Below are 13,339 nucleotides of genomic sequence, written 5' to 3'. Positions count from 1 at the left end.
AGACGTACCTTCTTGCAAAGGAAGGGAACTACGGGAATCATCTTCGTGTCATCGCGTGCTCCACTCTCGGTTACCTCTATCCTATTCTATCTCTTATATTGCTTAGCTATATCTTGCTTAGTTGTTAGCCTTGTCATATAGGTAAATTCACTTAGTTGCATATCTAGAGAATTTACCTTTTGTGTCAAGCCTAAATTGAAAAAGAACTAAAAATTGGTTAGTACCTATTCACCCCCCCCCCCCCCTAGGTGCGGCCTTTCACAAATGGGCACTTAGAGAAGGAAAACGCACAAGGAATAGTGATAGACTATTCTTAACAAACTAATCTACTTTATTTTAGCAAATTGAATTTGCTTACACTATATTGTGGTTTTTTTTATTAAAACTTAAAATCCATATATTTTTTCTTCTTTGCATTCAATATTCTTGTACATGATTCTTCACTTCTTAGAATCGATTTAGATTTGGGATCAACAAAACCGTTTTTACTTACATAATGGAAGTGTAGATAGTTACATTTCTCAAAATATTGCTAAAATGGTGAGAAGGTCAGGCTAGAGAGAGAGACATGATGTAGTGGAAAGAATAAAAACAAAAATAACATGAGTCAAATCTATTTCTATGTCTTATGTTTCCGTAGCAACGCACGGGTACTCTGCTAGTCACTGTAGAAATATCACGGGTGAATGGTTGGAACATTGTCGTTAAAAGCGGGACGTGGATGGGGAACTGGAACCCTCGACCTCAAGTTGTGCACAACCCTTGGCTACCACCACGCTATGTATTCAGATTGTAAAGTTGAGAAGACTACATGCTATTTACCTATTTTTGCCGTTTAAATTCGAAAAATTCAAAATTTATCGGGATTTTTTTACCGGTAAGAGCATTTACTAGAGGTTCTCGGAAAACTTAGTAACCAGATTTCCCGACCTGTAACCAAAATCCGTAACCATATTTCCCCAACGTTAACCGAAACCCTAAGTTTAGGCGATAGATCTTCAACTGGAACTTGCAATGCTAATATAATATGGGAATTGGGAAAAGATGTAGGACATACATCTTGGCAACCTCAACTATGTCTTCCCTGCAGGTCAGCTCAGAAAGCTTCAATTTCTCAATCTCCCTGTAGATAACATGAAAATATAGATGAATCAAAATACACAACTGTTGTTTACGACCAAGAGAAATACATGCTAAACCTCATCATAAATATTCTGGGCAGATGTATTACACAACTGGGTGTACATAGCTGCTAACCATGAATGTACATTCTTTAACGTTTTGAGTAATGCAAGATTTTCGTAAAACAAAACGTGAGTGTAACTCTTTTTGATTAATAAAGGGCTGCGATTTCGTAGAACAGAGCTCTATATGTAGTCTAGTCTTCTAGATCTACATTGTATAGTTTTTATGCATTTAAATGTACTATTTTTTATATTTTTAAATGCGTTGCAAATCTAATCGTCTCGGTGGGCACACCCAGACGCAAACGGACGCGCGGACAAAATATGTCCGCGGAGCGACGCAAATGGACGCTCGCGATCACTTTTGGGCGTCCGAAATGCGTCGCCCCGTTTGAAATGCCCTAAGCTTGGAGACGGAGGGAGTATCTACTTATTTTCACCATTTTTTTGTTGGACTATAGCTTTGTTATGACTTCGGGTAGGCTCTCAATGTTTCACATATTCCCCTCTCGTGAATAATTTGCATCATGTCAGCTAAAAGTGAGGGGTGCTACACATAGGTGTAGGATGGCCTAATGAGTGTGGTGTCATCAATAAAGAAGATAATTTTGTGTGTGTGTGTGTCCAGAAACAAACTTCATGGTCTTGACTTCCAAGATATTCATAAATGGTTTCATGTTTAGTCTACGCCCATTTCATAAAACAAGGCATAACAATTTAGTCGAAAGTCAAAATTTCCTATGTTTGACTATATTTATAGAAAAAATATGAGTAGTTGCACTAAAAATCAATATTGATAGATTCACCACAATATGTATCTTCGTAATGTATTTCTTCACTATTATAAGTATTGATACTTTTGTTTATATCTACGGCCAAGCTTAGTAATATTTGCCTTTCTTTTTTCTTTTGAATGGAAGTAGTACTTAGTATCGTTATACTTGAAGGTGACAAGCTAAATGTGGTTTATTAGGCATGTATTTCTTTTAGTTCTTTTTTTTCAAAATTCCAAATTTGCAGGCCGCCTATTTGACACAACATGGTCCGTGTAAATCAACAACATTTTCTTACATTATGCTCTCGCTTAGACATCATGGCTTGCACATTCCATGATGAAATTCTAGCTAATACAACTTTAAATTCTACTTTTGATGGGTTCACCTCTTTAACTTACTACACTGCCTTCATATTTGACTTTCGTGTAGCCGATAGGTCTCCCTAATTAAATAGTTTGATTTTTTTGATTCTTTTGTCCGAAAAGTTTAAGATTGATTGCAAATTGGTAGAAGACATTCTTGATCAATGCCCCTATGTTCTTTTGTTGCTCAACACAAGTGCAATATGTGGGCCTGAATTATGTGAAGTGAAAATCAGGAGATGTAATTGTTTTAGAGCAGGAGACTGTTTATTCAGAGCAGGCACGGAAAGGCCCAAAGCCTGTATCGATGCGTGAACGGATCAGATCATATGATGGGCCAGTCGATCTAGGTACAGTACAACATTAGTGAACTAGGCAGCCCAGCCCTAAACGCAAACGGCCCGCCCTGAGCTTCTTCTTCCTCCACTGCTCCGCTCCGCGCCGCGCGACACCCTAACCTACCCGCCCCCTCTCGCTCGCCTGCTTCTGCGCTCGCGGCCGCCGTGATGGCGTCGAGGGAGGTGCTCATGCTGGAGGCGCCACCGGCCGAGGCGGCGGGGGTGCCGTGGCGCGCGCCGCCGGACGCGGAGACGGTCGACGCGCTGCCCTACATCGACGGCGACTATGGAGACCCGGCGGTCAAGCGGGAGGTGGACCGCCTCGTTGAGGAGGAGATGCGCCGAGCGCACCGGAAGCCAGCCGACTTCCTCCGCGACCTCCCCCCTGTACCCTCCGCCGGATTCCAGGTGGGTTCCTCAGCCCTCTGCATATCCTTTTAGGACCCGGTTAGCTGCTCGACCCCCACGTTTATCCTCCGATCCGCGTTTTATAGAGTTCTAAAGAGGAGACAAGTGGAGCACAGGGTTTGTAGCTGTATTCTTTATACAAATATTTGTACAACATTATATTTGTTTGCTATGAAATAGCTCTTTGGTGGATTAAGTATGCAATTAGGAGCTGGTAGAACTGATCTGAAATAAGATGTCCTTGTCGGTGCGTGCTTGAGGAACAAAGACATACCATCCACTACTAGCCCAGAAAGAACAGCTCAGATGTTGTTGGTTCAATCTATGGCTGATGTTTATTTCTGAAGGAATCGAGGTTATTCGTTAGCTCATGAACACGGGTACCTTTTTGTTTTCATTCAACCAAGCACTCTGCTAGTGTTACAAAATCTATTTCAATGCAGTTGAAAAGTACGTCATGGACATGGTTTCAAGAACAAGTAATTACTACTGTATGAGGAACAAATGAACTTAGTAGCTAAACATGTGGCAAGCCTCCACCGGGGTCGAAAATTCAACAGCAATCCTCTTTCAAACAATACAGCAAAACCAATTCATTCTTTACACAAATTCATTAGACCTAGGCAGCTTTCTTAGTATTCTTAATTTCAACGACAGCAAAAGATGCATATACTTCATGAATGGTTTAGTTTTCATCCCATCAAAATTTCTGTAGGTATTATTAGTTTCTGCTGTTGCATACTTTCACTAGTAAACTTAGATAGAAAGAAGCCATTGAATATCCCGTGCCTTTAACCTTGCTGAAGCAACAGGAGTAATCTTACCACAGACGATGGATAGTAATGTCTGGAGGGAAAGGCTGACACTGCTTAAAATTATTGTGGTATACTTTCACTACTAAGCTGGTATCGAAAGCAGCCATTGGATATCCTGTGCCTTTAATTCCGCTGAAGCAAACAATGTATATTTTTTTTTACCACAAATGCAACGCAAGCACTACGTCATCCAGTAAAATATTGACGCCTTCTTAGGTTGTAATGTTTCTCTGAAGGCCAATATTGATTTGCTTAATGGAACATGCTGTTACAGAAATGCGTATATTGTGAAAACCATACCAAAAGCTGATACATTAGCTTAGTCCTTGTTCTGTATGTGTGAAGCTATACTTACGTAATCCGCACCGATGTTGACCACACTACCTTACAAAAATATGCTAATATCTACAACATGGGGCGTAGTCTGATGGATTTATTTCGTAAATACTTATATGTACTAGTTGAACTACAATTAGATTGAAAGGACATTCTCACCTTGAAACGAAGATTTTTTTTTTTTTATAAAAAAGATGTTTTTTAGTTTCATTCACATACAACGTAACATGTACATACTTCATAACATATTTTTTTTTACTTTTTGCCATATCCCTCAAAATGAACTATTTCACTATAATCAAGTTAAGATAACAGAGAAAAAAAAAATCAGGTTCAGCTGATCACCTGAAAAGGGTAACTGCCATGGTGCCATTACTAAAGGACCCAAACTAAAAGTGTTCAAGCCATTTTTACGTAGCTTGACCTCTGTTAATTGTGTGCGTGACTCTGTAATGCCACTGTCAGCAAGTAATTAAAACACAGTTTGTTGGATATGTTGCCTAAAAACAGCAGGAAGTATTTGCAAACCAAAACCAGCTCTGAATTACAAATATTTGGGACCAGTTCTGATTTTCCTTTGATGAACACAACTAACGATTAGTTTAGGTTGCTAGGCCGCTAGGCGTTGACACAGCAATTTAATCATAATTTGCAGCACTTGGATCTCTGGTAGCAGTTGAACGCTAACTTGTTAAGTGTTTCATATGTGTCAATAAAGCCACATCCCGTGCATAAGTTGCATATATGATGGCACTTAACACCTACATGTGTTTATAAACTGTAAATCTGTTGCACATTTTCTATGTACATATGCGGCTATTAAATGATCAGTACTTTTCTTGTGAAAGATTATGTCAATAATGTATAACTGGAGACTTAAGACTCACATGTTTTAATTATTTGGATTTTTTATTTGTCGATGTAAAAGCTGTCAGGTTCTCATTTAGCAATTGTTTTTGTTTTAGGATCATCCTATGCTTGCGAAAGAGTATGAACGTGTTAGAGCAGGCAAGCCACCTGCTACCATAGAGATGTCCCGCTATGGTTTGGAGCCACCCCCAGCGAACAAGAGGAATGATGTTGCTGCTTGGAGGCAGGCTCTACGGAATGCTCAGAGCCAACTGCAGCATCAAATTATAAGGTCAGGTGGTGCATTTTGAATAATCACGTGTTGTGAATCAACATTTATATAGAGAAGATAGACAATTAGCTGATTGGCAGCTCTAAGTGGCCTTCTAAGGGCTTGTTTGGTACTAGAGTTTTAGTGGGGATTAGCGGGGATAATCCGCTCCAAACTTTAAATCCCCACTTATCCCCAATAAATGTTTGGTGCTAGAGTATGAGCGAGTTTAATCCCCACTTATCCCCACTTTTCCCCATTTTTCCCCAAATTTTAGTGTAATTTTTTCAATCCCCAATACTCTACCCCTACCTAGTGGATTGGGGATGGGGTTTTGTGGGGATTGAGTGACAGCAGAGATTCACCCAATACTCTAGAGTATTATCCCCACTAATCCCCACTAGAACACTAGTACCAAACAAGGCCTAAGGCAGCTTGTTTATAACAGTTTCAGTTTATGAATATGAATGTTGTGTATCTGTGAAGTCATAAAGCAAATGAGCTCCTGTAGTGATTTTTTTAGTGCTGTGGTCAGGATATTCATGGAACCCCTTTCCCCATACAAAATGTCATTTACTAATAATAAGCTAAACACACTGGGATTGAATTGGAATTGTACTGTGAAGTTCAAGCAGTATATTGCACTTAGCTGCATTAGAATATTACAGGATTACGTTGATCAACATCTTGTTGTATCATGCCCTGCTGACCATTTATTTTAGTAATTAGTTATCACCAAAGTTTTCCATTACTATAATATCTTGTAAGCTATCTATGCTGTAAAAAAATACAGGTTATAATATGTTCAAATAAGAATTTGATTCAAAAGGCAGAACTATTAACAAAGTGTTCTCCAGTTTGTTTGAAATGACAAGCAAAATATTGTTGCTATGTAAGAGCTAATTCTTTCATATATATACTATTTATAGAATGGAAGGTAGCACAGTGCTCGTAGTTGTATAGAGTATAGGCATACTATAATAACCATATTGTTAACAATTCATGCTCCAGTTTTAGTTTAGTGGTTTTGAGTGTTATATAGAAGTCTTTGAATGTTAGCTTCAGTTGTGCTATGCATTTTATTTAGGAGTTGCTGTCTCTTTGTTTCACCATATGCATATGGTTCTTATCAAGTTATCATGTGCTATTGCTTTCAAACATACTTCTTTTATCCTTTTTTGAAATGAAGTTAGTATTACAGGATTGAGAATCTGGAGCTTATGCTGAAGCACGGTGTTGAGGTTTGGAAGCTCCAGAACAGGAAAATGGAATCGGTTTTGTCTAGGTAATTTGTTCTCACCAATGTCCTTGACAGTGTTGTATCACTTTGATTTCAGTGCTGTGCATATCGTCCTATTTTCCTTGAATTTCGTTAGACATGGTTCAGTTTAGTGTCTGTGTTATCACTTATCAGTACTGTCCTATGTCGAAGGTGACTAGAAACCAATATTTCTGTAGGCCGGTCTCACCTGTGTGATGCATCAGTGTTAGTGCAAGCACTTGCTTGTACATGCTTTATTATTGGGCATGCATGCCAGCTTTTCAAAAAGTTGATCACCAGCTATGACTCACTGTGGTAATCTGATACTCTGCAGGATGCAAAAGATGGCTTTGGAATACAACGAAAAAATAGAAACCGTCAACCGTGAGAGGAAATTTCATCAGGTAGCAAATTGTTGATCTCTTGTCCTAAATTTGTACCAATATGTGTGTACTTTGCAGTTAACTGATTATTATTATTTTGGGTCAGCAAAACACTGGTGGGCAACTCCATGCATTGACAGTAGAATGGCAGGAACTGTGCCAGAAAAATATAGCTATTCAAGCTGCCTGTGTTGATCTGCAGAATCAGATTGATCAGCTTAAACTTGAAGCTAAAGAACAGTACGATCTCCCTCCCCTGCCCTTGCTCCCCCTCTCTCCCTCTCTTTACGAGTCGTGACAAACTCTTTCACAGGGGAATACTAGTGGATGACAGCAATGGAACTAATCTGCAAACATCAAAAGGGATTTGAGGTACCGATCTCTATTTTGTTTTTGGAGAAAATTGCAGTATCATTCAATTTGTCTTCCAGTTAATTTCGGCGTCATGACGCAGAATGTCATTTCTGCTGTTGACAGGTTGAGATGTTTCTAGACACAGATGTAGGAAGGAAGAAGCTGTAATGACCCTGGTTCCATGAGATGTCTGCTAGAGGTTCCATTAGCCACCGTGCTTACTTGACCTGCAACTGTGAGTTCCGGGTTCCGGATACAAACCCAGGTACCTTGACAAATCCCATCTGTTGACTGTACATGGTGGCATGTGCTGGTGAACACCTGGTAGAGAAACAGCTTAAACACATGTAGTGTTGTGTGGTGGATTTGTTAGTGTTATGTGGCAAGAGGAACAGAATGCCCATCTTATTTGTTTATTGCAAACGGGCGCTGACTTTTCTGGGTGTAATTGTACGTTTTGACATTGAATTATGAGCTGAATCTTTGGTGCTTCTGCCCTGAAATTGCCTGTTTGCAAATGTAATGGGAGTTGTTGCCGTTTGGGTTCCTGGCCTATGTTCGTGGAGACTTTATGAGTCAAACCAGTGCCCTTCTATCCAGTATCAGAACGTTTTTTTTTTTTTATAAAAAAGTGTGCTAGACTGAGTTGTGCTTAATAATAAAGAATTGAAAAGACTCCTACATTCATCTAGTTCCCCATTGATTTATTTGGAAAAATAAAATCCCTTTGAAGATTAAAGGAGTCCTGATATGTGCACAAAAAGGTGATTCGGAACTCTGGATAATCTATTGACATAAAAAAGGAAACATATATTTCAAAAAAGTAAAGAATTGTACATGTGATTTCAGAAATGTAAACAAGTGCCACATATTTATGCAAGGACGGAATCAAACAGGCTGTATGTGCTTAGTGCAAAAGCAGGAATCGTACAGCAACTCATGATTCATGAATGAGATATTAGGCTGGTGCCAACGCGGGCGGCAGCGCGGGCGGTACCGCCCGCCGCCGGGCGAGAGAGGGGGGGGAGTGGGGCGGGACGGGAGCGCGCGGGCGCTGCGGCTGGCGCCGGCGGCGGTACCGCCCGCTGCCGCCGGCTCCGCCAACGTTAGCGGCGGCAATGGCGGCAATGAAGCGATAAGGCGAAGCGGCGCGGTGGCGAAGCGAAGCGAGAGAGCGAGAGAGAGAGAGGGTGGCGGAATCGCCGGCGAGCGGCGGAGACCGGCGGCGCAGCCGTCGGCTTGGCTGCGTGCTGGAGGAAGAAGAGAAAGGGGGTTTTGCAGAAAACCCCCTAGACTTTAGGATTTGCTTAGGAAAAATAAAAATATGGTAGGATTTAGCATTTTGGGGTGTTTTGAGCCAAATTTTGAGGGGCTTTTTGCACACAAATTTAAATAGAGCAAACAACCACATTGGCAACATTGTTGCAAACCTTTTTAGTGCAAATTTTTATGTAATTTTTTTTATGATTTAATCGGTAACAATTTTAGTTCAATAAAATAATTTCCTTGTATTATTTTTAATGTTGTAATCTCAAAAAGAAATGATGTCGAGGAGAGAGAAATGGTGATGTGGAGGAGAGAGAAGTGAGAGTGGGGACTATAGCCCGTGCATTGGCACCGTGGGGTGAGAGTGGGGTGAGAGTGGGGTGAGAGTGAGAGAAAAGCTGACGTGGCGGGGCGGGAGTCGGGCGGTGCATTGGCACCAGCCTTAGAAACCATTACAAGTGCATAGCAACAAGGCAGGACCTAGTTCCCAACATATATAAAAGGATCTCGTGTTAGATATCTTAATAATGTTCTCATACCAACTTATATTATATTGTGAGACATTGGAGATAGCCAAATTTGTGTACAGTATGTTTCCTGCGATATGGTGTTTTCTGACCGTAAAGGCCCATGGCAAGCTGTGTATCCATCATCTCCCCACTCCAACCAAACAAATGATGTAACGGGTGATGTAAATCCGGAGGAGGAGACCGAAAGGGTTCGGTAATCAGTGAGTCGTAGCCCCTTACTGTGAAAAGGTGGTTATTTTTATTAGTGAACGTGGGGATGTTCATATCGTTGTCGCAAAACCATAGTGTAGTGGAGTCGTCCCAGGGACGGGGCTTGCCTGCGGCGCGTGCGTGCGACCATCTGTGCGCCCGGACGCATCGAACGGCTGCCGCCTCAAAGGCCGTCTCACTTGTTGTTTTTTCTCTCCAGGAAAATATCAGAAATACCGAGCATTAATACACATCCATCCCGTAATACACGCACATCGTTCAACTAATCTCCTTCCGGCGGTCGCGCAGCTCCAGCCGCTCACCTCCGCCGTGACTTCTAGCAACGCCCATTCCGGCCAGCCCATCTTCATCCTCGTCATTTGTTTGCGGGCAGCAGGGCTGACGCTGCCGTCCGCACTGCGTACGCCTAGTGCGGCGCCTTTGACGTCGTCGACCACACGTTGACGGCGGGCCAGCCTTCATCTGCGCTTCCATGGCGGAGAAGCTCTTGTTCGGCCTCCACCACTCAACAAGGCAGGAGCAGAGACCAATTAACAAGCATAGATCACGCTTGCAGGCATCAAGCAATTCGTAGGTCAGAAGAACAGCGCCAACGAGCAACTCGTTGTGTCTTGAGTCTTGACTCGCATGGGAAGTGGAGCATGACGAACTGCAGTATAGCAGACCGGCGCCCAGCCGCCCACCAGGTATGCGCATCAGCAACAAAGGAAGTGGTCGTGAATGTAGCCTACGCCCTACGGCCCGTCGACCTCGATCCCGATCCACTTGTGCCGCCTTCGCGTGTGCACTGTGCACTTCCTCGGCCGTCGCGTGTGCACTGTGCAACCTGTCCACCCTCAGCCTGTACCCCGTCTCTGCATTGTTGTTGCCTGTCGTCGCCCTCCAGGTCCGCGCATCGGGGAGAGAGAAAGGGCACTGGAGACCGCGGTTTAGAATCCTTGCTGAGGCCGCGGCCGGAGGGCGGAGGGCACGCCGGCGACTCACTTCGCTATCCACTCCATCCTCCTAGCTCTGCCCAGTATCGAGGGAGAAGTGTACGACGGCGAGTACTCACGGGATTCATATGGCCGTATTTCCCAATATTTTTGGCAGGAATAACGGCAAGCCAGGGTCATTGAAGGTGAGCACCGTTCGATTTCCAAATATGGCCGGGTCGTACAGATGGTCGCACACAGCGCGCCGCAGGCAAGCCGCGTCCAGTCGTCCCACCCGCGGACCACAATCTGGATTGATCCACCTTGTTGTTAGAATAGTACCTCCATTCTAGTTCATAAAACTTATGCGTATTTCTAGGTTGTCAATTTGGTTAACATAATAATAATTGTACAACACAAAAGTTATTATTAGAAAATCGTAATAGATTGTGTGAGTTTATAAAAATGGAGCGATCACAGGTTATAGTTAGCCTCAAATTTTGCAAGGGCAGAATGCCGTACAATTACGTGGTTAGGTTATAGGCCTGAAGATGTCCTTCAGGTGCTAGACCATGATCGTCTTGTAACCTTTCATGCTTGATAAAAAGTTTCTTTTCCCGCAGAAAATAATGATATATATTTTGTATATGTGCTATAAGAGCATCTCCACCGGCACGCCACATAGCGATCTTGATAGCGTTTTGGGAACCGGGAGAGAAAATAGGCTCACACCGGCGCGCCCCAAATAGCGCCGGCGCTTTTTCGAGCCCATTGAAGCACCGACAACCACGTGTCGGCCCCTTGGCGAAGAGCGCAAATCGGGCGCGCCGGCGCCTCGCGAGGCGAATTTTTTTGGGCGTGGGAGCCGCCTGTCAGCCACACATCCCAAAATTATACATCTTTTCCACCAAAACCCCGTCCCTTCCACGTTCATGTCTCCGCCGGCACCCTCCACGTTCATGTCTCCAGCGGCACCCTCAACGTTCGTGTCTCCGCCGACATTGTTGACGTTCGTGCCTCCCCCGACAACCGTGGATCCTGTTGCAGCGATGGAGCTGCGGCCGGGGCTCATCGTCGATGAGGAAGCCATCGAGATTGAGCCGCCCTTGACCCCGTTTATCTGATCAGTTGGCTTGGAAGCTGAAGTTGTTTTTTGTAGCCGGAGACGGCGCTTCAGTGGCCGTATGTTGGCCCAAACTTCATATTCGAAAACCTATTCGAATTTGGTGGCCGTGTGTTGGCTCAAATTTTAAATTTGAAAACTTATTTGAATTTCTATGCTTTTGTTTGAGTTTTCAATTCAAATTATCTATCGGGGTTGTCGTATGGGGGGCGCCGGTGTGGGAGCAGCTCCCCCAAATGGAGGATGTTGTGCCGGCGCCCCTGCCGGCGACTAAATGGGGCGCGCCGGTGGAGATGCTCTAAGTTGACTATAGATGACATGACAAACCATTGTAGCTAGCTGGCTACACTATTATTCTTGCTCTTATATTCTCTCTCCTCTTCTCTCTACTCTAACTAGATAAGAATATAAGTATTTTAATTCTTATAGCCAGCTGACTAGAATGTAATGGGAGTTGTTACCATTTGGGCTCCTGGCCTATGTTCGTGGAGGCTTTACGAGTCGAGCCTGTTCCCTTCTATCCAGTATCATAACGTTTCTTTTTAGGGATTTCTATTTTCGTGCCCTCGGTTCCTTAGTTGTGCTCAGTTTTCCCCAGCTCCTTAGTTTTTCCTCAGTTTTCCCCCAAGACCTTGTCTGAAACCATCGCAGGTGCTGTAATGGCCGGTTGCCCCACGATTGACCGTTATCTTCTGACTAGTGGGGCCATGTAGAGCCCGCAAAGACACGTCAGACCATCCATCTTTGTTTAACCATAAGCATCGCTGTATCCCTGACCAAAACGCGCACGAGTGGGGCTTCGGTATATCGAATGATAAGTGGGGCCATGACGCTGATACAAGGGGCAATACACGGGTAGGAATAGATTTTTAAACGGAGCTCTACAACGATGGCACAGAGGAGGTGGCCTGCGGGGTGCCGAGATGAGATCGACGTCCACACAGAACTGCATGAGGCGAGACCAGACGCATTAGATAGATATGAACTAGACGCGTTTAACCATGCAAAGAAGAGAAGAAATGGTCGACGACATCGACGACTACCTCAAAACTTTGACTGACCGTGTCCGACACGAACGCGAGCAATGTAGAGAAAACTAGTGTCTCTCCTTTCTGGCGTGTATAGATGGGTGCTAGAAGAGTGTGGTGGCGAAGGGAAAGACCTCGTGGTGGTTGCTGTCTACTGTTGGCTTCTTTTCCTGTAGACAGTGTTGGGCCTCCAAGAGCAGAGGTTTGTAGAACAGCAGCAAGTTTTCCCTTAAGTGGATCACCCAAGGTTTTATCGAACTCAGGGAGGAAGATGTCAAAGATATCCCTCTCAAGCAACCCTGCAATCACGATACAAGAAGTCTCTTGTGTCCCCAACACACCTAATACACTTGTCAGGTGTATAGGTGCACTAGTTCGGCGAAGAGATAGTGAAATACAAGTAATATGGATGAATATGAGTGGTAATAGCAATCTGAATAAAATATGGCAGCGAGTAAACATGCAGTAGAACTTGTTGGAAACGGTGTTTCAATGCTTAGAAACAAGGCCTAGGGATCATACTTTCACTAGTGGACACTCTCAACATTGCAATCATAAAGGAATATAAATAAGCACTTCACTATGCTATTCTGAATTACTCTCTGGCAAGATAACGAACTCTAATTCATCATGTAGGCAAACCTTAAAGATGTATTCCCAAGTACTAATAAACACCCCACGCTGTCACTGTGAGCATTCATAGGAGGTACTAACACACCACAATTTCATAGAGACATCCAACTCAAATCATAACTCAGTGAATAAGTATTCTGTGAAATATAGCCTAAGAGACCCACACGGTGCACACACTGTCACCTTTACACACGTGGGACAAGGAGTCTCCAGAGATCACATAAGTAAAATCCACTTGAATAGCATAACGATATCTAGATTACAAAGCTCATCATATGGATCTCAATCATGTAAGGCA

General features: G+C 43.3%; 1 protein-coding gene across 2 annotated transcripts; it reads left to right on the top strand.

Moving 5' to 3' along the window:
* Positions 1–2,738: 2,738 nt before the first annotated feature.
* Positions 2,739–7,840, top strand: LOC127342371 (pre-mRNA-splicing factor SPF27 homolog). 2 transcript variants are annotated; one of them, XM_051368310.2, is made up of 7 exons: positions 2,739–3,068; positions 5,185–5,360; positions 6,541–6,624; positions 6,935–7,004; positions 7,090–7,223; positions 7,297–7,355; positions 7,438–7,840. In XM_051368310.2, exons 1-6 carry the CDS (start codon positions 2,829–2,831, stop codon positions 7,352–7,354), a joined length of 762 nt encoding a protein of 253 aa, XP_051224270.1. In that variant the 5' UTR covers positions 2,739–2,828; the 3' UTR covers position 7,355; positions 7,438–7,840. The 2 variants fall into 2 exon arrangements, with proteins under 2 accessions (XP_051224270.1, XP_051224269.1); XM_051368309.2 differs by having other exon boundaries at positions 2,741–3,068; positions 7,461–7,840.
* The last annotated feature ends 5,499 nt before the right edge of the window (positions 7,841–13,339 follow it).

The sequence above is a fragment of the Lolium perenne genome, chromosome 3, assembly GCF_019359855.2.
Source record: "Lolium perenne isolate Kyuss_39 chromosome 3, Kyuss_2.0, whole genome shotgun sequence".
In the NCBI taxonomy this organism is placed as follows: Eukaryota; Viridiplantae; Streptophyta; class Magnoliopsida; order Poales; family Poaceae; genus Lolium; species Lolium perenne.
The sequence above is the reverse complement of the archived record's forward strand: the minus strand, read 5'-3'. Positions and strand labels throughout refer to the sequence as shown.